General features: G+C 40.6%; 1 protein-coding gene across 1 annotated transcript; it reads right to left on the bottom strand.

Annotated features, from left to right (window-relative positions):
* Window positions 1–299: 299 nt before the first annotated feature.
* SERINC3 (serine incorporator 3) lies at window positions 300–17688 on the bottom strand. The gene is made up of 10 exons (XM_058176147.1): window positions 17530–17688; window positions 13949–14110; window positions 12044–12201; window positions 11295–11374; window positions 9247–9384; window positions 7980–8149; window positions 6568–6658; window positions 6155–6329; window positions 1705–1926; window positions 300–1095 (listed from the first exon to the last, which is right to left on the bottom strand). Exons 1-10 carry the CDS (start codon window positions 17566–17568, stop codon window positions 957–959), a joined length of 1374 nt encoding a protein of 457 aa, XP_058032130.1. The 5' UTR covers window positions 17569–17688; the 3' UTR covers window positions 300–956.
* Window positions 17689–26482: the final 8794 nt, after the last annotated feature.

Genomic DNA, 26482 nt, shown 5'->3' with positions numbered 1-26482 from the left:
CAACATAGGGGACTGCAGCTAAGAGCAGCGAATCAGTTGAGCACAGTTGTGTCTCTCTGCAATGTACGGACTATGTAGAATCCACAGGCTAAAAAGTAAGCAGGTACTTTTAGAGCTTGTGCCAACTACACTTTTATACTAGAATATGAATATATGAATCAAGAGCCCCACATGGAGGTTCTTTGCCTAACACCACAAGTTAGTTGTATGATGGCTTGCTTTTAGACATAGGCCAACTTCACTGCTTGTGCTAGATGATAAACATATGCAGAATTGCTGAAACAACCAGGCAACAAAAATGACACTAAAGATTTAGTTTTAATCAAACATATTTATAGTGCAAATAATGTCAAACTCAGTGGAATGATATACTAGTTTTAACAAGCATTGCTTGTTAGTTTGCTTGTTTCAAAAAGCAAGACTTGAATGTGTTTAAAGTAAAAGTTTAGCAGTATGCTAGATTCATACAAAATTTGTTTTCTACAATGATCCCAAAAGTTGCCAGTCATAGGCTTGGTATATTACATTAGCATGCTGTTCTGTTAAGAAAAACACTTTACCCATTATTCAAAGCTCCATCAGATACATTTTTTCCTGAAATGGAAAGTAAAGCAATGCAGCAATGGTACTCATTTCCATACAGTGAATTATCAGAACAACTTTAGAATATATTACTTTCCGTTCACACTTCCAGTAGAGAGTGTGTTTACACAAGCTTTTTACGAAATCCTTCAACAGCACAGCTGTAGTAGATAACATGAATGCTAGCTTTGAATTTAACACATCAATATGTACAGCACTTAGACTCTGCATTAAGCTTTACACAAGTTAGACTTCTATTTGTCTGCCTGTTGTAGGAATGATGCCTGGAGTCTTAGGTCCACGAAGCAATACATAACTTTTGGCTTTCAGCAGAGCAGAACATCATATCTCCATGCTTTCACAGAAGTTACCATTTAATTGAAGTCTCGATTGGTAAGGATCAGGGGTGCCACTAAAGTCCAGACATAAAGAAGAAGACAAACCCAGCTTGAGGAGATCTTCACCCAGACAGCTGGCCATTTGCTTTTCAGTGTTTTAGTTTCAGCATCAGGACTGTAAAATTAATAAAAATGATATATGCCTCAATCAACTGGTAGAAAGTCTTCAGCTAATTCAACTCAATTATACAGCCTTTTGGTATGCTTGGTAGATATTTGGGGTTAATTACAGAAGTATTTTTTTTTTATTTGCATTTATATCCCGCCCTTCTCCGAAGACTCAGGGCGGCTTACACTATGTTAGCAATAGTCTTCATTCTATTTGTATATTTATATACAAAGTCAACTTATTGCCCCCAACAATCTGGGTCCTCATTTTACCTACCTTATAAAAGATGGAAGGCTGAGTCAACCTTGGGCCTGGTGGGACTAGAACCTGCAGTAATTGCAGGCAGCTGCTGTTAATAACAGACTGCATTAGCAGTCTGAGCCACAGAGGCCCTGTATTATTCAGAAATAATATTTACGGTACATCTTTCCCAGCGTACAGAAGAAAATCTATTCAGTGTCACAAGATGAATCCTAACTTTAGTTTTGTGCAAAAATTTAAATTTAAATTTCTAATTAAAAAAAATTGTTTTTAATATGTAAACAATTCCATACTGAGTTAGTAATCTACAGCAATACCTTTTTTGATTAAAATTGCTGTCAAGAATATACTAACCTGTACCAATTAGTAAGAGTCATCATTATGTAGAGGGAAGCAAGAGTTAACATGAAGTGGAAGAAGAAATAGCTATACTGGACACCATCCTTTTCATTGTCAAAAACCCGGCGGACTTCTCCGTCTTCTACATCAGCTGTATTTGGCACATCATCCAGAATGACACTGTCACTGACAGACAGCGTCAACTTATTCACTTGGCTGTTGTTAGAAGACCGGATGCTGCAAAACAAGGAAGGAGGCTTCAGAAATCTAGCTTATAAAAAAAGTGCACTTTGAATAATGCTGGACAGCTGTAATTAGTTAAAATTCTACGAAAACTCATTCAGCTACTGTTGGTTCTGAAAACACAGTATGTACTTAAAGGAAACAATTACCATATTTTTTGGACTATTAAGATGCACGGGAGTATAAGACACACCAAGATTTCAAAGAGGTAAACAAGGGAAAAAGCCCTCTACGCATCCTGTTTTTGTGAAAAACTCGCTCGTTACCACATGCCTCCCACCGACCCGTACGCTCTCACAGAAAGGGACTTCTCAGGGTGCCGTCCGCCAAGCAATGTCGGCTGGCGGCCCCCAGGGGAAGGTCCTTCTCTGTGGGGGCTCCCACACTCTGGAACGAACTTGCCCCGGGTTTACGCCAAATACCTGACCTTCGGACATTCCGTCGCGAACTGAAGACACATCTTTTTATTCGCGCGGGGCTGGCTTAAATTGAATTTTATTAAATTTTAAATTTTATTAACTAATTTTAAATGGGGTTTTTAGTTCATTGTATACTTTTCAGGCCAATTTTAAAATAAGTTTTTTAATTGCATTTTAAATTGTATATTGTACTATCTGTTTTATTTTTGCCTGTACACCGCCCTGAGTCCTTCGGGAGAAGGGCGGTATAAAAATCAAATAAATAAATAAATAAATAAATAAAATAAAAAACTGAACGCACAGAGTGCGTTCCTGGGGGCCGGGGAAGGCAAAAGCATGATGCATGAAGGGGTTTGAGAGGCCAAAAATGGGCCCATTTTTTGCAGAAACAGGGTGCGCAGTGTGTTTGGGAGGCCTGCAGAGTGCTCCTGGGGGCTGGGAGGGCAAAATTACCCCCATTTTTGGCCTCCCAAACCCCCTACGTGTTGCGTTTTTGCCCTCCCCAGCCCCCAGGAGCACTCTGCAGGTCTCCCAAACACTCTGCAGGCCCCATTTTTGCAAAAAACGGGCCTGTTTTTGGCAAAAACGGGACGTGCAGGGCAGGATTTCGGGAGGCCAAAAATGTCTGTATTCGGTGTATAAGATGCATTTCCACCCTCTTTTGGGGGGCGGGAGGAGTGCGTTTTATACTCCGAAAACTACGGTATATGGCCCTTCTCAAGAAACCATCATTCCAACCCAGCAACCGCTCAATCTGTCTAACGTACATGGGGAAAGTTGTTGAGAAAATAGTGGGTCTGAATCAAAGTTCTGCAGATTAACTGGACTTTTGCAGCCTGGTTTTAGGTCGGTCTGGGTACAAAATTAAGACCACACTCACATTCTTGCGGGTGGCCTGTGGCAAGATTTGAGATGCAGAAATGCAGCCTCATCAAGGGTGGTATTCACTTACCTTTGCTACCTGTTCGCAAATGTGAGTGCACGCACCACTTCTACATGCACAGGGCCTTCCACGTATGTGCAGAGCATCAAAAACAGGATGTGATGATATCAGGGCAAGTAGGCGGAGCCTCCCGCCGCCACTATCGGTTCGCCTGAACCGGATAGAACCGGCTGAATGCCAATACTGAAACTTATGCTCCTATTTGATCTCTTAGCTCCGTAAAATCAACAATCATGGCACCAGGCATGACATTTTTATGGCTGAAAGTGGCAGGCACTGCTATAAACAGGGAACGATTCAGTGTGAGGAGCGAGAAATCAAATCTTGGGTTCTCTGTTGTGACAGGATTGGATTCTCTCCTTTTATTTCATATCTACATAAAATTCCTGGGAGAATTCATCTGGGACATAGATAATACATCATATGTACTACAATCAGATGTATAATATGCATTTCATCTTCAGCAGGCTCAACAGATGTGGTTCAGATTGTCCCAGTACCTGCAGGCTTTACTGGATAGGGACAAAGATTGAAGCTTAATCCTAGCAAGACAGAGTTAATAATTCTAGAATCTTCCAATTCCAGTAATATGCCAAATTTGACTTAAGACACTGAGCTTGTCAATCAAAAGGTCGGCAGTTCAGCGGTTCGAATCCCTAGTGCCACGTAACTGGGTGAGCTCCCGTTACTTGTCCTAGCTTCTGCCAACCTAGCAGTTCGAAAGCACATAAAAAATGCAAGTAGAAAAATAGGGGCCACCTTTGATGGGAAGGTAACAGTGGTCCGTGCGCCTTTGGCATTTAGTCATGCCAGCCACATGACCACGGAGATGCCTTCCGACAGCACTGGCTCTTTGGCTTTGAAATGGAGATGAGCACCGCCCCCTAGAATCGGGAATGACTAGCACGTATGGGTGAGGGGAACCTTTACCTTTACCTTGTTTAGAGATGGTCAATAATCCTGATTCAGAGTTCACACTTGAACAGCAGGTAAGCCTGGGTCTAAGTAGGCTTTTGCACAGAAGCAAACTGCACAAACTATGGCCACTCCTGAATCAGAAGACTGTTCACAATCACTCTTGCCCTGCTTATTTCTCATTCGGCCTATTGAAATGCTGCCTGTATTGGGAGTGCCCTTGAGGATTCATATGTTGCAAATGGTTTAGAATGCAGCAGCTGGATGGTTTAGGTACTAATCTAGTCCAGCAAAGCTGGCTGGGGAATTCTGCGAGTTGAAGTCTTCCAGGCTTAACGTTGCCAAGGTTGGAGATCCCTGGTCTACAGCAGGATGCATAAACAAGGGGGGAGGGTCTTCTGCTCCTCTTTTGGGGTCTAGCAACAGGTGAGAACCTCCAAAAGAGGTTCAATAGGCTGTAAGCCTAAACCTGGGAGTAAACCTCCTGTCCGTTCTGGGAGTTGAAGTCCGCCAGGCTTAAAATTGCCAAGGTTGGAGACCCCTGGACTACTCAGTATACCTATGTAGTACCATTACTTCAAGAGTTGCACCAGATGCCAACTCATTTCCCCACACACTTCAAGCTGATTATCCCACCTAATGCTCTTGATGACTCAGGACCAGGTCTGTCTTTTGTCAGAGATTTTTTTCTAATCCAATAAACTTTAAGAAGTTGAGTTCTCCTCGGGATCTCTGCCTTTATGGAATGACATGTATAAGAATCTTGGGAGAAAGCTTCCTCAGTTTTTGCTCCTTCTTTGAAATAATATTCCCTTTTCCCAAAATTTGATTGTTCCCAATGATTCTGGGTATTCCACTGATCATTAAGATCTGACTATTGGTCGATTAAAGGATTTTCCAGTACTAAGGGTAGTTTTTTTCTTTTTGTTGGATTGCTGTAATTGCTATTGTTAACTTGCTTCCTATCTTTTTTATTGTGAGTACTTAACAAGAGTCACCTGTTGACTCTGAACAGGCATAAATAAAAAAATGCTGTTAATACTAATTAGGACCAAATATCTAAGCTATTTCTGAAGGTAGAGAATTAAAAATGTTATGCAAGCTCTTTGGAGCTCATTAGAGCACTTTGGCCAACTTGGGCGTCCTCTAGTTGTATGGATTTCATTTCTTGCAATGTTTTTTTTTATTCATATAGCTCTCAAGACTGATTCAGCATGATCTAGAAGTCCTCATACCAGAGGTGAAATCCAGCAGGTTCTGAAGAACTGGTAGCGGAAATTTTGAGTAGTTCAGAGAACTGGCAGAGAACTGGCAAATACCACCTCTGGCTGGTCCCAGAGTGAGGTGGGAATGGAGATTTTGAAATATCCTTCCCCCAGGAGTGGGGAGGGAATAGGGATTTTGCCATATCCTTCCCCTGGAGTGGGGTGGGAATGGAGATTTTGCAGTATCCTTCCCCTGGGGTGGGAATGGAGATTTTGCAGTATCTTTCCCCTGCCATGCCCACCAAGCCACCCCACCCCCACAGAACTGGTAGTAAAAAAAATTGAATTTCACCACTGCCTCACACCCAGAGGATGCCATGGGTACAAGAGTCTGATGTAGAATAAAACTGGACCATTGGTTTAAGATTACAAAAAACAACATGGATCGTTTTCACATCAGGATCAACACTCGTCAAATTTCAGCTAAAACAAATTGAGTTTTAAAAACTAGTATTTAGTTAATTAACTCAAAAGAGTTTAATCAGTATGGATCTTACTACAATTGGAAGACACCGTAAAGTGCTTTTAATCAGGTTATTGATGCCACATCAATCAAAACTAATTTCTCTTGATTTAAAGAGAGAGAAAGCTTCTATTTCATACATCCAAATTTAATAGAATAAATAATAGATCACATTAGAATAGCTTCTGATTCAGAAAACATAAAACTTGGATCTTACCTGGAATATAGGAGACAAAGTACAAAGATGATAAGCCCAACAATGCTCTGTGTATCCCACCACTGAGGTGATTGTTCTGGTATAGGAGTAGGGACAACAGTTGCATTCAACGGGATGGAAGTAGGTGCAGATATTTGGCCGATGATGTTCAGAAGGCTTGGGTTACAATGGCGGTCTAAAAAGAAACATTTTTAAGAGGAAAACTTATATAAACATATATATACTATTCTGAGAATTATTGTTGTCTGTTGTCAGGTAACCTAAATAAGGCATTTGTTAAAATGAAGTCTCACTATAACGAAGGGTTTGCATGCTGTTTTTTAAGGAATTCATGTGTTTCTAAAGAAAACAATTGAAATGTATAGCATAATGGTTTTGTTTCTGTCATACTATTTGCATTAATAGCAGCTTACCAGGCTCGTTAGACATGGCTGACCAAGTGAGGTACATGGTGTAGAGAGTAATCACAGAAGACTGGAGAAGACCAGAACGAGGTTGCTGTTCCTATTTGAGACAAGTAATTTTTAATAATGTAAATTATTTTATGATCGGAATCATGAAGGTTTAAGAGGTTAAAAGCTATAGCTAAAAATGCTTCAATTTTGATACGGTATTAGGCTACAGGTAGTCCTCAACTTATGGCCATAACTGAGCCTGGAATTATAGTTGTAAGTCGGGCAACATGTGAACGGATCTGATTTTAAAGAATTTTTTGTGAAGGTTGTTAAGGTGGTCCATTTTGCCCAATGGACGTTTTTTGTCAATAATTAAATACCAGAAACCAGTGAAAAATATTGGAAATTGTGACGGCAAGAGGCTGCACATAGCCATAAATGGGAGCCAGCTGCCAAATAGCCAAAATGAGATCACATGACTGCAGGATGGCTACAGCCATTGTCTACCGTATTTTTTGGAGTATAAGATGCACCTTAGTTTTTGGGGAGGAAAATAAGAAAAAAGCTGATTGGTAGGTGACGGGCCTCCCGGAATAACCTCAATCAACTGTTCCCAGAGGTGAATTTTAGCAACAGGTTCCTTGGTTGTGAGCTCTGTGCCTTGCTTTTTTTTTCTGCATCTGAAACTGTTTCAGAAAAAACTTTTTTCTGCCTCTGAAAGCCTCCAAAACAGAACTTCAGGGAAAAAGCCTCTGAAGCGCTGTTTGGGAGCTTCTTTTCTGAAGCTCAGTTTGGGAGCTTCTTTTCTGAAGCTTCTTTCAGCCTCTGAAACCTCCGTTTGAGAAGCTGGGTGGGGCTACATTCGGAGTATAAGTGAATTCACATTTCCCCCCACCTTTTTTGGGGGGGAAAAGGTGCGTCTTATACTCCAAAAAATACAGTAAGTGGCCAGTCAAGAACTACTTTTATTCAGCATTAAGCATTGTCAAAGGTCTAAAAATTATCTGGGGCACAACTATCCACATCTAGTTTTTTGCAGCCTCTAGAACACTCTCTTATCAGCCACAGAACCAAAGCATCAGTAACTCACAATGTGATTTTCACCATTCTGAAGAGGGAAACACATCCAAACTGCTGTACATGTCCACAAATACATTTAGCACTTAAAAACAGAACTAACCTGACATTTTTCTCAAAATTCAAAATTGGGTGTCTGGCTTATATCAGCATATCACTCCAACCTTTCCCCAAAGTTAAATCTAGTCCTTACATCAAAAGGCTACTCAAACTTGACCAAAATAATTTATGTTCTGTATTCACTGATTTATTTTTAGAAGCATTTGCAAGATATAAAATCCACCAACATAACACCTAAAGCAAAATAAATCAACTAAGTTTGTTCATTTGAAAGCACCGCTTCATCATCATACCTGGACTTTGGGAAGGATTGATATGATCGATACAGCAATGCATGCGATCATATTAAAGCTGATGAAGCACTTGTTCTCAATACAGCCATCTGGCTTTGTGTAGAAGACATAGAAGAGTACGATGGCAATGAACGACAGAATGTAGTTCAAGATGGTGCAGGACAGGAGAGCTGAAAAAACCAAGCAGAACTTTCTTAGAAGTACTCAAGTGCTAAATTGGACCAACAATATTGTTTAAAGATGCAATTCATTTGTGGAAATAACTAGTCTCACGTAGGAAGATCCTGGCTTTCTCCTCCACAGAGAGCATCATTTTATCCTATCAAGTGTGCGTAATGCTACCATCTAAAGCAAAAATTTGCTTATAGTGGCAGGTTTTGTACTTTTTCAATATTAAGGCACATTTAACCCTCACAAAGGGACGCGGTGGCTCTGTGGCTAAGACGCTGAGCTTGTCGATCGAAAGGTTGGCGGTTCAGTGATTCGAATCCCTAGGGCTGCGTAACAGAGTGAGCTCCCATTACTTGTCCCAGCTTCTGCCAACCTAGCAGGTTGAAAGCACATAAAAAATACAAGTAGAAAAATAGGGACTACCTTGGCGGGAAGGTAACAGCGCTCTGTGCGCCTTTGGTGTTTAGTCATGCTGGCCACATGACCACAGAGACGTCTCCGGACAGCGCTGGCTCTTTGGCTTAGAAACAGAGATGAGCATCACCTCTAGAGCCAGAAACGACTAGCACACGTGTGGGCGAACCTTTACCTTTAACCCTCACTGCATTTGAAAATCACAGCATTATCCCTCTTTAGCATTATCCCATAGAATCAGGCAGCAAAATCAGGAAGTAAAACTGACATGCCCAAGGATGAGCAGAATATCCCCAAAACTGGATGCAAATGGAAACAAAAATCTATACTTGGTTCTTAAGAACATTCTTAGTATACAGACTTTGTTTGCTATGAACTATGTCTTCAGATGAATAATGCTGACTTTTTTTTAATGCAACCCCATTTTTTTGTTCTATGGAGGAGGTCACATTTTTCAAACTTGGCCTCTTTTTAAGATGTGTGACTTTCAACTCCTTTCAACTCAATATGTTGAGAATTCTGAATGTTGAAATCTACGTGTCTTAAAGTTGCCAAGTTTGAAAAAACACTAACAGGTGGTTCTAAATACAGTCAATAAATTGCCCAAGCAAAGAGAAGCCCAAAGCAGCATGCATTAAAGCTGCTGTTTCATTTTGTTACTCATCGGCCAAATGACTCTTACCAGCATACCAGCACCTGGAATTTCCCTCTTCCATTCGTTCAACCCAGGATTCATTCCAGGAATGAGCAAAATCCACAAGCAGCAGCAGCTGGATGAGAATGAAGAGGAAGGCACCCCCAGTTCCCAAAACAAATAATACTAGAAAGAAAGAAAGAAAGAAATTTACCATCATGTCAGCATCTGAGTAAATGTATCTCAATGGAGCCAGAGAGAATAATCATCTTCCATGTGATGTACTGAGCAGGGATGTGAATGATGGAGCTATAACCCAAATAGGGGAAGTCAGACAGAAAGCTGACCAATAATTATCTCCATTCATATACTGTACATACTTTCATTTGTAAGCCTTTTAAAACTCATAAAGCTATTTCAGGTGCTATGAAGAGGATACAAAATATCTTTCTGATTGGTGCTGTGCCAGGGAATTTACTGATCAGGTAAGAATTTGTCTAAAACAATTCATGGCAATCGTTTAAAAGAAATTCAGGTGCATGCAGCACAAGGAGTGCTTTGAACTGCATTTAAGGATAAGCATCCTATTTGAGAACAATCGCAGTTGAACTCTAGTGTGGATTTGAAGATAAATGGGAGAGCCACTGTATGCAGTGGCTAAGGTTGCTGGCCTGGAAACCAGGAAGCATGAATTCTAGTCCTCTCTTAAGACTGGCTTGGTGACTTTTGGGCTAGTCACTCTTTGTCATCCCTCTCCACCAGGTTATTATTGAGGAAAATAGGACATGGGAACATTAAACATGTATGCCTTGAGTAAATAAAAAATAAAGATGGATAAAGACCTAATACATTTGAAGAAAACCCAGGATGGCAAATTGGGAAAGGTTATACATACAAATTGGAAAGGTTATACATACAAATTGGGAAAGGTTATACATACATACATACATATAGGGACGCAGTGGCTCAGGGGCTAGGACGTTGAGCTTGTCGATCGAAAGGTCGGCAGCTCAGCGGTTCGAATCCCTAGTGCTGCTGTGTAATGGGGTGAGCTCCCATTACTTGTCCCAGTTTCTGCCAACCTAGCAGTTTCGAAAGCACGTAAAAATGCAAGTAGTTCCTTGGTGGGAAGACAACAGCGTTCCGTGCGCCTTTGGCGTTGAGTCATGCCGGCCACATGACCACGGAGACGTCTTTGGACAGCGCTGGCTCTTCGGCTTTGAAACGGAGATAAGCACAGCCCCCTAGAGTCGGCAATGACTAGCACGTATGTGCGAAGGGAACCTTTACATTTTATACATACCACAGAGGACATATATGCAAATATTTGTACTTCTGTTGTATTGCTTAAGAGTGATAACATACTACTGAAGTAGTAATTCTAAAGTCTGATCACCTTACAAAGAGGGGAAAAAAATATACCTTGCTCATGTCACTCCCTTTCCCTCATGATCACTCTGGAAGCCAAGTTTTTTAGCCTAATAGAGTTTGGAGCTTGTGTCCCCTGTGCAACATTAACTTTTGCTTTCTTGAGTAGATTAACATGAAAATGGGTGTATGTACAGAGGGTGTGCTTGTGTACATGAGAGCAAAGGAGTGGTTTCCTATTTGATGTCTCTCTTCCTTGAAGCCATTACGATTGTAATAGCTTGATGGAGCATTGAGTAGCAACCACTATGTAGCACACATTCATCCAAATACCCCTCTAGTAATTCTTCCTTGGACCATCGAACGGCTTTGTCCAGGGGTCTCCAACCTTGGCAACTTTAAGCCTGGCAGACTTCAACTCCCAGAATTCTGTGAGTTGAAGTCCACCAGGCTTAAAGTTGCCAAGGTTGGAGACTCCCGGACTAGTATCTAAACCATCCAGCTGCTGCTGGACCATTTGCAACATATGAATCCTCAAGGGCAGTCCCAATGGCTGGGGAATTCTGGGAGTTGAAGTCCACCAGCCTTAAAGTTGCCAAGGTTGGAGACCCTTGGCTTTGTCTATATAAGCATTTTATTCACTGGATATTATTTGACATTTTAAAAAAAAAAATTCCGACTATTATAGTTCAATCAATGATGACATTTCCTGATCCATGCACACTTGCCTCTTGTGAAAGACCCTTCGGGAATATAAAACGCCCCGACCATGAGTCCAACAATTGCAGCTACTTTGAAGAACCAAAATCTATTGAAACATGAAGAAGATAATTGAGAATTATTTTTCTGCCTATATTAAGTTAACGAAAGTAAACATGTCTAATGGGATGCATCTGGCTATAGGAATAAGTCTCATTGGTGATTTTTAATTGAAGGATTATATTAAGAGGCAGTTTTTAATATCTATGCCCTGAAAAAATGAGCTAAAGTTTGGATGTTCGGCATTTATTTACTGTATATACCATTGTTTTTTGTTTTTTTAATTTGCATTTATATCCCACCCTTCTCCGAAGACTCAGGGCGGCTTACACTATGTCAGGCAATAGTCTTCATCCATTTGTATACTATATACAAAGTCAACTTATTGCCCCCCAACAATCTGGGTCCTCATTGTAATCCCTAGGATTTCAAACAATTTATTAAACATACAACAATCACACTACCAATATAGCCAAGACTAAGGGGTTGTTATTTGCCATATGTAGAGATTATGAAGTTACGCTCTCCTGTTAAATTTATATCTGGAATTATATAAACTGAAATTAATCATTATTCTTTCATGGGCATGTATTTATTCAACTTTCCTGCTTGGAACAATGAATATTTCCTACTTTGACGTTTGAGTTTTGAAAAATTACCATTTCAGGTTGAGGGCAAAATAAATAAGGAATTAGTCCCCTTTTTCCATCTAACTCACCCATTGTGGATAGCAGCCCGTGGGTCTTTACTCGATTTCACTTGTATCATAAATAAGGCAAAGAGGCAGAAAAACACGGCCATAGCAAAACTGATTCGATAGACGGCTCTATATCCAACCAAAGCTTCACAATCAAAGCCATCACAAAAACCAGGCACCTAAAAGAGAACAATAAATTCAAAAACTTTAATTATATGCAAGTAGATTATACAATATTCATTTTCCTTAAATCCTAGTCTTACAGATGTTGATCATGGTTGAAAGCCCATGGTTTATAAGTTATTATATTGTATCGCTCCAGGTTAAGACATGTTATCAAGCTGCCATTTATAGGAAGTCCTCGACTTACAAGTGATCACTTAGTGACAGTTTGAAGTTACAACAGGGCCCCAAAAGCTACTTACAATTCAATGTTGAAGATACAACACTGTACGAATCCCCAATTGGTCACGTGATCACATTTTAAGCACTTAACAACTGGTTCTCCTTCATGGCCATTTGCAACATCCCACAAGTCACAGGACTGCAATTTAAAGTCTGGCCAGTTTCCAGAGTTTGTCTCCAGTTTCTGGCAAAAAAATTGCCTAGTGTGTAAAATGGATTTGCTTAATGGCATCCACTCATGCCACTGTGTTTACTTAATGACCATGGTAAAAAAAAATACAAAATATGACCCACTTAATGATAACAGCTTACAACTGTAATTCAAGCTCAATTATGATTTTAAGTTAAAGGCTCCCTGCACCCAGAATGCCAGGATCTGCTAGCTCATTCTATCCTATAATAGCTATAATGTTCTATAATAATGTTCCTATAGTATAAGAATTCCCAATATATTAATCCGAGTCAGTGAAAACTCTGCCATTATTTACAAATCCAAGGAGATAAAATATTTGACTGGTGCAGTTTCTGATTCAGGACTTAATGCTGGTACAGACCAAGTCAACTCAGTTTTATAACATAATAACAGAGTTGGAAGAGACCTTGGAGGTCTTCTAGTCTAACCCCCTGCCCAAGCAGGAAACCCTACACCATTTCAGACAAATGGTTATCCAACATCTTTTAAAAATTTCCAGTGTTGGAGCATTCACAACTTCTGCAGGCAAATTGTTCCACTGATTAATTGTTCTAACTGTCAGGAAATTTCTCCTTAGTTCTAAGTTGCATCTCTCCTTGATTAGTTTCCACCCATTGCTTTTTGTTCTACCCTCAGGTGCTTTGCTCAGTTTGCTCATGTCTAGGGCTAAAAGTTTAATAGACTTCCTAGTTTGGTCATAGCTCATGGAGAGCAGAATAATCTGGAGTTAAGTTCCAGTTTTTCCAAAAACATTCAGGTCCAGTATAATAATATCAGATATAGTGTGGAGAGAAAATTAAGCTTTAATAAAGTATGTATATATGTATATGTGTGCAAGATAGATAGATAGAGGGAGAGGCAGCGAGGGATAGGACTATAAAGAGATGAAAGTTCTCTTTCCTGTTGCCAACATGCAAGAGATGCTTGTTGAAAGAAACAATAATAATGTTTTCTGACTGTAATGTTTGAGAAATATGGAGCCCATTCTCCTCATAAGTATTCTCATAAATATATATTCCACAAAATCCTGACTAAGAAAAAATTAAAAAGAAATGCTTGCTTGCTCGAGATTTTGAAATCAGGGTGCTTAAGAAACAGAAAAACATGGCAAAATTTCTATCAAATTCTGTAGCTTAAACTTGAAATGCTGATATTTCAAATTTGTCTGGACTGGAGTCTTATTGCACCTAATAAAATGATCTTATTATTAAGAACTCAACACAAATTCCACTAGATTTTTTCTTTCAAATTTCAGTGTGGAGGACTTAAGTGGAGGAAATCAGTGCCCAATAATGTGTATTATAGGCAAGATTTTAAAACATCAGTACCTCTTTGAGATGTTTCTCCATTCCTGGTACCAGCATGATGCATGCAACAAAAGTACTAAGAAGAAGCAGGAAAGCATAAATGACCCGAGTAACTGTAGAATTCTTGCTGTTAGGACAACAGCGACATAACAAACATGATGCACCGCTGCAAAGACATGGAATCTATACAAAAAAGAGGAATAAATGAGAATATTTAAGTATTAGCAGTACTATACATCCTTTCAAAGATACTTATTTATAATGGTCTTATAAGGGCACACACCACGTGAAATGCATTGAAATGGCAAATTAGAAAGACCAATTTAGAAATGTCTTATGATTAGGAGGGAACTAATTTCTAGTATGTTAACAGTCCAATACAAGTTTAATGCTCTGATTAGCATGAACAGCCCATCTGGACAGCCTAAAGAACAATGGCAAAGTACTCATATTGCAAGAAAGTTGTAGAAGTAAAGCCAAATGCATAAATCATGCACATTCTCGGCAGGTAGTCACCTTAATGAGAAGTTATATATTTATCTTAACTGAAGCCTTCAATTAAACTTATTTCTGGTGATATATTTTTACTTTCTCGTGACATAGTATATTTAGGGTTAGTGTTCTCTACAGCAGTGGTCCCCAACCCCAGGTCCGTGGACCAGCATCAGTCCGCAACATGCCAGCAACTGGTTCGCACAAACAAGTGAAGCCCCATCTACTGGATGCAGGCAGCACATGAAACCACGCCCCCTCTGTTCTGTGGAAAAACCTCTCTCCACAGAACCAATCCCTGGTGGCCAAAAGGTTGGGGGGCACTGCTCTACGGGGGTCGACTCCAGTCAACCCTACTCAACTGCTGCAATGTAAACGCAGTAGAAATGCTGTTCTTTATAAATGTGTGCATTGCACACGCTCCATATCTTAATTCACACCTAGAATTTGTATGCTCATACTAACTAGAACATTATTGAGCACTCTACCTAACCTGTATCAACTCTGAGCAATAACCAACTCCATGTTATTAAACTGACAACCAAATTAAGAGAGTAAGGCAGGGGTGAAATCTATTTTTTTTTTGCTACCGGTTCTGTGGGTGTGGCTTGGTGGGCGTGGCTTGGTGGGGGTCATGTGACTGGGTGGGCGTGGCTATGTGACTGGGGGATCAAAAGACTGAAACTCACTAAAAATGTCCTGCTGGAGCAGGGTTGGACTAGATGACCTTCAGGTCCCTTCCAGCCCTGGATTATCCTCTGAAGCTGTGTCTAGTAGTGCCAGGTTTATACTCCTTCCTCCCTTCCTTCCTTGCCTTTCTTTCTCTCTCTCAAAAATGAACCTCCCCACACCCCGTTTTTCCTCCCAGCAGGCTTACTAGGCAAGCCAAACCAAAAAAATGGAGGGGGGTGGGGGTGGGAAGTCAGTTTTTCCTCCCAGCAGGCTTCCCCCCCCCCCGCACCCCAGTTTTTTGGCTAGCACCTAGCTGAGCTGCGCGATCATCAAAGGCTTTTTTTTTTTTAACCTTTAAAATCATTTTTTCTTGGGCCGAAAAAAGTCTTTTAAAAGTTAAAAAAAAGTCTGATGATCACACAGCTCAGCTGGGCATGGGGCGGGCAGGGATTTTTGCTACCAGTGCTCCGAACCAACCGCCGCCATCGCTACCGGATCAGGCGATCCGGTCCGAATCAGGAGCATTTCACCCCTGGAGTAAGGTAAAGAAAAATATTGTTATACTGAAAAGATGACTGGTGGAAATTAAATGTAAATATCAACACTGAATAATAGAAAAACTTTAATTTTCCAATGGTTGTATAGAATGGATGGAACTACCATATAAATTAGCATAACATTGGGTGTTTTGGAAAGTTTAGCAATTGACAACATACTTCAATGATGGCTAACCTTTTCTGGACCAAGTGCCCAAAGCACGTTCCCAAACCCTCAAAATGCAATGCGCATGTGGCTCCTATGCATGCGCCTCCCCTGTGCATGCATGAGCCCCTGTGCATGCGCCCCACCTGTGCATGTGCCCCACACATGCATGCATCCGTCCCGCACGCCCCCCGTGCATGCCCGGCAGAGACCCAAAGACCAGCTGGCCGGTGGGAGGCGTGTGTGCAGTGGAATTGAACTGGGGCAACGGCTTGCATGCCATCAGAGAGGGCGCTGTGTGCTACCTCTCACACACGTGCCATAAGTTTGCCATCACGGACATACGTATTTCATTGTAGGAAAAATCTATACCAGCCAACTAACATAGCACTTTGTACTTTGAATAAGTCTTAGTTCCGCTCAAACTGAAAGCAATCCAGAGGCACTCAAGTGGAAGCTTTTACCATCCCGATTCCCAAACATTTTTATGTTTTAATCTCTCTGAAGAGCAGGAATATGAAAGCAGCCTTTGTTCACTTTGCAATCTCTGCTTTCTTTGAAGAGTTATTCCCTTTTGTCAGTCTTTGTTCTAAAAGCCTGCAAACCAGTGGAAATGAATAGATGTACTATATGTCTCTCCTCTACAGCCTGCAAAGATTCCACGGTTCAAACGTTTTTTTAGGAAATAAGGATGATCACCTAAGCCTGTTTAGAGTAATTCACTGGGTTTCAAGAAAGAAGGGTTAAGTTAAATGGTTAGAAACACTGCAATGGCTCCAGTAGCCATGGCAATTTGGTTATTATGTGGACATGCCATCTACCTCACTCAAAAGGTTATGACTCAGCAGCCATTTCCTGACTGAGACATAAGTATCATTCTTAGAGATTAAATCACAAGCCACAGGAAACAGACGGAAGGACATGAAAGTACGATCAGTGGCCACAACAAACCCTTGAACACAATCAAAGCTTGCAAAGGACCTCCAATGTTTATTACCATCTTGACAGTTGCATTCACACGAAATAACAAAGTAGGTACGTTTTCACAACTTGGTAGAGCTGTTTTACCTGTCTCCCATTCTCTGGTTCAGTGGGTTTCAGTGACTTAATAAAAGAATTTAGATAGGTTTGATCAAATGCCCTTCGTATTTTTACAGTTCTTGGAAGGATGAATGTTCATTCCAACGGACAGGAGGTTCACTCCCAGGTTTAGAATCCCAGGTTTAGAATTACAGCCTATCCAGCCTCTTTTGGAGCTTCCCGCCTGTCGCTAGACGGATACCCCAAAAGAGGAGCAGAAGACCCCTCCCCCTTGTTTATGTATCCTGCTTTAGACCAGGGGTCTCCAATCTTGGCAACGTTAAGCCTGGAGGACTTCAACTCCCAGAATTCCCTAGCCAGCTTTGCTTTGCTGGCTGGGGAATTCTGGGAGTTGAAGTCCTCCAGGCTTAACGTTGCCAAGGTTGGAGACCCCTGCTTTATACATACATTTATACATAAATTGCAGATTTGGAGTAATGATCGGGATATCCGAGTTGCCCCATTTTCCATAAGAAACCCACGGCAGGATTTGCTCCCTTGCAGGATACAAAGCTACGGATGTTTCATTTCCCCCTGGCTGCTGGAATCCAGGTTCCCGATAGCGCGATCCACCCCACCTGGACTGTCTGGGACGCTTCTCAGACCACTGATCCCTTCCCCCACCACCACCACATTCCTCCCCCCCCATGACTCACCCAACTGGCCAAAGAGCAGATCCCGAGCACCGCCCCCATGGTGATAGCGATGCCCCCGCTCAGCGACTTCCGACTCGCTCCGACCTCGAACAGCCAGCGCTGTAGCGGATGCTGCTAGCCCAGTCGACACCCTGTCGCTACGCGCTGATTGGCCGCGCGTACGCTGCTCCCCAAGCCTTTCATGGGAGAGGGGGCGGGGGAAATCATGAGCGGACCAATGGAAAGATTCGGCCCGCGGTTCCGCGAAGCCAGGGAAGGAAAATGGCGGCCACCTTAGCAGCTGGCTAGGGGGTGGGGGAAGCCTAATAAAGGAGGAGTGCGCTGATTGGGTGGAGGGTGGTGATGGCCGGGAGATTATTGTCTACATTGACCAATGGGAAAGTTAGAATTTCCAGAGGAGAAAGAGGAGGGAGGGGGGAAAGAGATGAAATAAGAGGAGAAGCATTTCCGCCCGTGTTCAGTCCTGCAGACTTGGATACAGTGCTGTATCTGGGGCGGCCGCTGGTAAGTGCGCGGTTGCTTCAAGCAGTGCCCCGAAGGAACGTAAATAAAGAAGGAAGAGATTCATTTTGCGGCATCGTTGTTCGGCGCGTATCTGCTGCTCTAGAAAGCCTTGATGTCTTTTAACTGCTTCTAACCAGAAGTGGTTCGTAACTGCAATCCACGTGCTCAATCCAAGTGGGAAAATCTGGGATGGAAACTAAAATACAGTTGAGTTTTTAAAAAGAATCCACAAACCTTGCCAATGTTTTTTGTCACTTGAAGTGCCACCCCTTTTATTTAAGCAAGCAAAACATTTTAGCAAACAATTCATCTGCACCTGTGTAGGGTTTGCCAATTGCGCAGTGGCAGATAGGTCACCACTCCAGAGGGTCAGTGTCGTTGCCCAGAGGATTATTGGTTGCCTTCTCCCCTCTTTGGAAGAGCTTCATAGCTCCTGCTGCCTTAAGAAAGTTCAAAACATTCTTAAAGATCCATCTCATCCTGACCACCCTTTTTTGAACTATTACTATCTGGCAGACAGTACAGGATTAATAAAAACGAGGACAAATAGGCTGAAAAACAGCTTCTATTTCAGGGCAATAATCGTATTGAATTCTACAAAATAGTGTGAAGGGAACATATATACTAATAGAATTGTTTCCTGCAACATATATACTGATGTCTTTGTATACCTGCATTTCCTTTCTCATGAAGAACATACTTACTGCTGTAAAAGTACATCCTTCCTGCATTAACCTGCATTAAGATCTAAAAACCTCCATAAAATGCCACTCTGTTTCCCACAAGATCTCAATTAACAGAAGCAATCTACACACCTTTGTAGTGCTCACCTTTGTAGTGCTAATAGGGGACCAAGTGCCTAAAGACAAAAAAAGGAAAAGATAACACTACAGAGGAATGCAAATTCAGAGTTACATTATATCAGTGACCTTTACTACGGGATACACAAACCAGATTCCAGGATATGCAATGCCAGTTGATGGTTTATGACATCCCTAAAGATACTTCAAAGACTTCTTTTTGGTATAAGAGGACATTGCTTTCTATCATGATTTTTGTATTCCTTCCTAGCATGTATCTATATGTTCGGAGTGACTATCCATTTGAATCTGATCAGAATTAAATGCTATTTTACTCAAGCCTCTGTTTAAGTCTCTTGATTGGCAGTTATGAGCTTAGACATATTAATAAATGAACCTTACATTGCAATATCAGGTTTTTAATTTCAATTATATAGAATGTAAAGGATGTATGTTTGTGTTTTTATTTTTATAGTTATAATGTACGGCATTTAATTTCATTGTACCATGTGCAATGACAAAATAAACTAATTCCCAAATTATGTTGCTGCCCACTGCCATCATTTTATTAGTCTGAGTGAGACGAGCTCAAACTTGATCCAATTGGGTGCATTGTTTTGGCAGCTTGGAAGATAGAGGCAGGAAGAGAAGATACTTCTATTGTTTAATTATAGGGCTTAGAAACAACATTTACCATAGCAAAGGGATCATTTTACAAAGGAATCCATGATATTCCTTAAATCCTGAACAATCAAAACCAAAAATTTCTGCTTTATCCAAATGGACACTATGATTATTCGATTGCGGAATCCTCTAGCAGGTATTTAGCAGTAAATACAGCAGTTCAAGAGCCTGATTCAAAATTATAATTTAATGAACACTTGCCTGGGAGTGTATGACACTGACCATAGTGGGATTTATTATTAAATGCTTAGAACTGGATTTTATTATTCCTTGGGTGAAATCAGGACTTTTGTGTTTCTCAGGCTGATGTGTTTATCATTTGAGGTTTACAGTTTTAAACTTGGTTGTCATGGGCTATGTTACTATTGTAGTGTTACTTCTTGTATACCATCCAGAGACATCCTACCTGTTGCGAGATAGGCAGTTATGTAAATCATATCAATAAATAAATAGATGACATTCATTTGCCTTAGTGTTTAACAAGAGACTACTGGTTTTGTTAAATGTCATTCTTAACTACTTGCTTTTTTTTTTTAAAAAATGGAGATTAGCTCTCTTGACTGTTGTAGGAAAAGAAACAGAATGTGCCAGAAGGTTATCTCAATCAGCCAAGCTTGCAATAAATAGCTTGGGCCAGACATAGATTTTCTCTTGAGAAAATGAACTAAACCAGGGCTCACCAACCTTTCGAACTTCAGGGACCTCTAAATTCATAATTTTAAATCCTGTGGACCACTAATATGAATTTTTTTTTAAAAAAAATAGTATTTAGTGCAATATAAAAAATGCAAATAATTATTCTGTGGACCACCAAAATTTTCTCATGAACCACCAGTGGTCCATGGACCACTGGTTGATGACCACTGAACTAAACTATCCTCTATACAGTAGGAAGGTACAAAATGCAAACATTTGGCTTTTCTTAATATTCTTTCCTTACCTTTCAAGCCATATAAGTTTTTTCTAATAGCTTCAGTGAGAAAGTACAAATGCTTTTCATCTGAATATGTTAACAGGAAATAATATTTCAAATCATCAGATGGGAATCTCTTGCAATCTAAATTTATCTAGGTGAATACATCAGTTATTATTAACTTGATCAACTGTATCCCTTCATGAGGGAAGAGGGAAGGAGCAGACAGATGTCCTGCAGCTCACCAGATCTTTTGAAGTGAAGAGCACATTTTGCAAAATGATTGGGAGGGGGAGCCTTATTTGTGAACAGCATCTGCCTTGGAGGATTTAAAACAGACAAGATGGCAGTCAAAGATGCAGTCCAAACCCTGCCATTTGTTTGTGCAAATTGGCACATATATAAAATAGATGTTAAAAGTCTGATGTTCGTTATATACAAAATAGTATGAAATATAATACCAATTCACATTTCTAATTGCTGTAATTCTCTCTATGCTGGCAAGCCTATTTCTGATCTTTACTATTTCATTAGATAGGAGAACACATGACTTAGCGAAAAACAATACAAATTTTAAACTAAAGACAAGAAAAGTTAAACTAATAGAAAAGTGAAAAAGATAGAAAAGAAGGAAAAAGAAGAATTAAAAAATAACTTCTCTTTTTAACAGCTGTTATACATACATTTATATTGTAGGAAGTTAGCACCCACCCCTCTCCTAGAAAAATGAAATATTCTAGGAAATATAAAAAGGCAGAATATGTCTCCTAAAAGAGAAATAGAAACCTTAAGACAGAAACTCAGCCCCAGCTTCCTGCCCCCAGCAAATACTTTGGTTATTTACAAGATAAAAGGCCGGGCCAGCTTATCTACAACACAAAAGACCTTCACCCTCAGGACATAATAGGATTAGCCCTCTACCCATCTCACCACATAGCACCTGGGAAGATTACATCACCCAGCAAGATCCAACCAAGCATGGGAGTCTGACAACCAATCAGGATACATTTCTTGCCACAGGAACAGGAAACAAATTCAAAGCCCAATAGACGGTATAAATCTCTCTCCCTCTCTCACCCATGTGCTCTTTTTGCCCAGGACCTCAAACCATGTGGTCCGGTCCACCATTAAACCATCTTTCAGAGCAGTCTCCGTGTTTCCAGTTTCTTTCTTCCCACTTGGAACTGAACCCAAAGGGACATTTCTTCCAACAATATTTTACTGTTCATTCTTAAGGTTGTATAATACAGGTGGTCTTTGACTTAACTCACCTGCCGTAGACCTTCCAAGGCTTCCCCCACCCTCTGGGGTGATCCTGTGCTCCACTTCCTGCTCTTTGAATCCCCAGATATCTTAGTCTCAAGGGAACCTAAAGCTGGGCAGCAGATGCTACTGGGACACACAGGGCTGTAAGAGCTTGTAGGCTGAGATCATCTTCCCATTCTGCAGACATTCCGTTTGTTTTGGAGTTTGTGGAGCCTCCTTATAGAACTGAGCCGCCTATATGACAATAGAAACTGCTTGCAGAATAGTATGTGGTTACCATGAGGCAGTCTCTGCAAAAAAGCTGAGCCTTACATCACATTACTGGGTAGCTCTCTGCAAATAACAAAGAAATTGGATGCTGTGGACCCTGGATCTGCTTGAAGAGCAGGCTGAATCCTGCCGGTCCCCGGGTGGTTGAATGGGAAAAGGCCTTGGCCTACAAGCTCTCATAGTCCTGCGCACACTGGTAGCGTCTTCTGCCTGGCTCTAGGCTCTTTGAATGGCTGAGTGGGAATAAGGCCTTAAGCAGCAAGCTCTCTCAGTCCTGCAGTAGTATCTGCTGCTTGTCTTTCAGCTCCCTTGAGTGGCTGGGTTGGGAATAGATGAAGGCTTGCAGGGACTGAGCGGGATGGGGAGAGATACCGGGGGGGGGGGCTCTGCAGCATCTTTGTAGTTGATTATAAAGGTGAACAACGGTGTGAGCACTGCAGTGCCCATAACTTTCAAACTGGGGTGTTAGTAGGTTTTAGAGACAAAATCACAAAACTATGTCTCACTTATTTTGGCCATATCATGGGGGAATTCCCTGGAGAAACCAATTATGTTTGGAAGAGTTAGTGATGCCTGGACACCATCAAAGCTGACACCAGACACAGCGTACAAAATCTCAAAGAAGTAATGCAGGTTCAGAAGATGTGGGGAATCCTGGCCATAGAAACACCAAAGGTCAGATAGGATTGAATCAGTGGTGGTATTTAGCCGGTTCTATCTGGTTCGGGCAAACTGGTAGCGGCGGCTGCGGGAGGCTCCGGCCACCAGCCCAGACATAATCATGTCCCGTTTTTGACACTGCACATGCGCGTGGTCACTTTTGCGAACTGATAGCGAAGGTAAGTGAATACCACCCCTGGATTGAATGTATATTGGATAACATCATGAATAGTGTTTGGGGAGTCTGTCATAATTTCTAAAGGTTGCTAAACGACTGTAGTAATTCAAGGACTGCCTGGAAAAGTGTCCTTTCCCCCCATAATCTACTCTTTCTAATCGTCAGATTCATAAATCATCAGTTCATTTTATTTTTTCAGCAAAAAGTCCATAAGAGATTTTCAGTCACTATTAATTATAAGAATTGAAGTTATTCTAAGCAAATATTGCCATTATCTGCTAACTCTCATCTTCACCAATCATTCCTCCATTGATGGTTATTTCAGTATCTTTCCACTGTTTATAACTGTTATAAACTGCACATAACTATTTCACAACAATGTTCACATATAAAAAAATCTTCCATGGTGTAACATTTAGTTTTTTTAGATTACTATTTTAGGTTCAATTAATTTCAGCAAGTAGCACTCACTTGGCTGGGATCCAACTCATTGTCTCTTTTTTTCTAGTGTATTTACACATTTTCAAATTCAGTTACTGAATAAAAGAGTTAATAGTTTCACCCTTAAATAGTTTAACATTCTCCTTAGCATCATTGCTAATGTTTTTAGATTCCAGATTTTTATAGAACACCAGAAAGTAATTCAGATGTTGCATTGTTTACACAATTTTGCAAATGAGTCCCCCAGGCTAGGAAATAGTTTCACATGATCTCCTTGGTATACAAATCTCTTCCCATGACTTTTTATTTGCTGAACTGAATAATGTTTGTCACAGGGCAGATCACATATATTAACTGCATTAGCTGACTTTCTCAATTATTTCATTTAGCAACTTCAGGATATTTGGAACGATTTAGCAGCCAAATTTTGGACCAGAACAGCAACATTTAGCTATTCTTATTTTGGGTTTGTTATTTATTCAAAGTTGGCTTTGTCCTAAGGTAGGACTTCAGAAATATTTAGGATAATAATGAATGTTTTAGACCATCAGAAGTATGGGTCATGTCTGTATTTCTGCACATAATGCCATTTTAATATTTTATTTTAAATATTTTATTTAAAGTAGCTACACTAAGTCTGTGATAATCGGCTTCAAAATCCTGTACCATGAAAGTTGTTGGATGATTGTGCACCATGCACTGAGCCTTGCTTATCAGCAGAAAATGTATGCAACTAAGCTGTTTGGAAGGAAGATAAAATATATGGTAATACAATGCCCGAGTAGGAATAAACAACTTATTTTAAAGTTAAATAATCTAGAATTAATGAATAATAAATGGTACTTAACTCATAGTACCCGAATTATATAGCATCCAATTACTAGCAAGTTTCATAACAGCCAATGAACATTTAATGTAGGACCAGGTGGGGTTTTCTCCCCTTTTTTAGTTTTTGAATTGACATTTGACTACTCAAAAATACTATGCAGTTCTTAATCTTTGTAGTACCATTGATATGACAGTTGCCTTTTCTTTCCTTAATATTTCTCTGTTTGCTGCGCTTCTGTACTATGTATTGTTATGGAATTGGAACAAAAGATCTATGCACTCCATCTGTTTTGAGCAACTGTTTGTTTTCCACCAATCCATTCTAGTTAGGGCAGGTGAGACTCGTGGTCCAGACATCAAAGTGCATCTGAGCATATAACTATATTAAAGAATACAAATAACCAGGTTCAAGTTACTATATTTTGGACACATAGTCCAATGATCTAAGTCTCTCTAAAAAAAAATCTATAATCTATCTATAATCTATCTAGAAAATCTATCTAGGGCCTCTGGTGGCTCAACGGACTAAGTCTGTCTGTTATTAACACAGCTGCCTGCAATTACTGCAAGTTCAAGTCCCACCAGGCCCAAGGTTGACTCAGCCTTCCATCCTTTATAAGGTAGGTAAAATGAGGACCCAGATTGTTGGGGGCAATAAGTTTACTTTGTATATAATATACAAATGGATGAAGACTATTGCTTAACACATTGTAAGCCGCCCTGAGTCTTCGGAGAAGGGCGGGATATAAATTCAAATTTTAAAAAAAATGCTGTAAAAGGGGAAAGGAAGGAGAAAAAGAGGACAATCAGCACAAGGTCGATGGACTCAGTGACACGGGGGTACCACTGGAAAATCTGAAGGATCAGCTTGGGAATAGGTCATCCTGGAGAAAATCTGTGTGGTAACTAAGAATTGACAGCAACATGATGACACATAATTTTTTTTCTCTCATAACTTAAAGCAGCAGCACCAGTAGTGGACCGGTTCTATAGAATCGGTAGTAAAACCAGCAGGAGGCTCCGCCCACTGACCAAACATCATCAAAACTCTTCTGCAGATGCGCAGAAGAGCGCACGCGTGCACGAGCATGATGTGAACCGGTAGTAAAGGTAAGTAGAACCCACCCCTGAGCAGCACTCAACCTTTTGGGCACTAGGGACTGGTTCTGTGGAGAGAGTTTTTTCCACAGACCGTAGCCAGCATGGTTTCACATGCTGCCTGCAGCCAGCAGATGGGGCTTTGCTTGTTTCCATGGTCCAGTTTCTGGCATGCTGTGGCCCAGTGCCGGTCAACAGACTGGGGGTTGGGGACCTCTGACTGAAAGTATCTTTAACTTACCAGTTACTAAGAAAAGAACCTAGATATAACCTCAAAATGAAAAGTTTGAACATGGTGAATGTTTTACTCATATACTTTTTTAGATAAATGCACTGTTTATATTTCAAGTATATTTTGCCATGAATAAGTGATTAATAAGGTAATAGACCATTTAAGTAACGTGCTACTGATAGAATAGAATAGAATTTTTTATTGGCCAAGAGTGATTGGACACACAAGGAATTTGTCTTGGTGCATATGCTCTCAGTGTACATAAAAGAAAAGATACGTTCATCAAGGTACAACATTTACAACACAATTGATGATCAATATATCAATATAAATCATAAGGATTGCCAGCAACAAGTTATAGTCATACAGTCATAAGTGGAAAGAGATTGGTGATGGGAACTATGAAACGATTAATAGTAGTGCAGATTCAGTAAATAGTCTGACAGTGTTGAGGGAATTATTTGTTTAGCAGAGTGATGGCCTTCAGGAAAAAACTGTTCTTGTGTCTAGTTGTTCTGGTGTGCAGTGCTCTATAGCGTCGTTTTGAGGGTAGGAGTTGAAACAGTTTATGTCCAGGATGCGAGGGATCTGCAAATATTTTCACGGCCCTCTTCTTGATTCGTGCAGTATACAGGTCCTCAATGGAAGGCAAGTTGGTAGCAATTATTTTTTCTGCAGTTCTAATTATCCTCTGAAGTCTGTGTTTTTCTTGTTGGGTTGCAGAACCGAACCAGACAGTTATAGAGGTGCAAATGACAGACTCAATAATTCCTCTGTAGAATTGGATCAGCAGCTCCTTGGGCAGTTTGAGCTTACTGAGTTGGCGCAGAAAGAACATTCTTTGTTGTCCTTTTTTAATGATGTTTTTGATGTTAGCTGTCCATTTGAGATCTTGCGATATGATAGAACCCAGAAATTTGAAGGTTTCTACTGTTGATACTGTGTTGTCAAGTATTGTGAGAGGTGGAAGTATGGAAGGGTTTTTCCTAAAGTCTACCACCATTTCTACGGTTTTGAGTGTGTTCAGTTCCAGATTGTTTTGGTTGCACCACAAGGCTAGTCGTTCGACCTCTCGTCTA

Source organism: Ahaetulla prasina, chromosome 3 (genome assembly GCF_028640845.1).
Source record: "Ahaetulla prasina isolate Xishuangbanna chromosome 3, ASM2864084v1, whole genome shotgun sequence".
Lineage (NCBI taxonomy): Eukaryota > Metazoa > Chordata > Lepidosauria > Squamata > Colubridae > Ahaetulla > Ahaetulla prasina.
Note: the sequence above shows the minus strand (reverse complement) of the source record. Positions and strands in the feature narration are given on the sequence as shown.

What these genes read in the sequence shown, in the direction of transcription:
- SERINC3 (XM_058176147.1), bottom strand. Translation starts at nt 17,568, where the DNA reads ATGGGGGCGGTGCTCGGGATCTGCTCTTTGGCCAGTTGG. An exon ending in TCTGCTCTTTGGCCAGTTGG is followed by an intron (nt 14,111 to 17,529) that starts GTGAGTCATGGG and finishes TTTTTTGTATAG; the next exon opens with ATTCCATGTCTTTGCAGCGG. An exon ending in TTCCAGGTGCTGGTATGCTG is followed by an intron (nt 8,150 to 9,246) that starts GTAAGAGTCATT and finishes TGGTTTTTTCAG; the next exon opens with CTCTCCTGTCCTGCACCATC.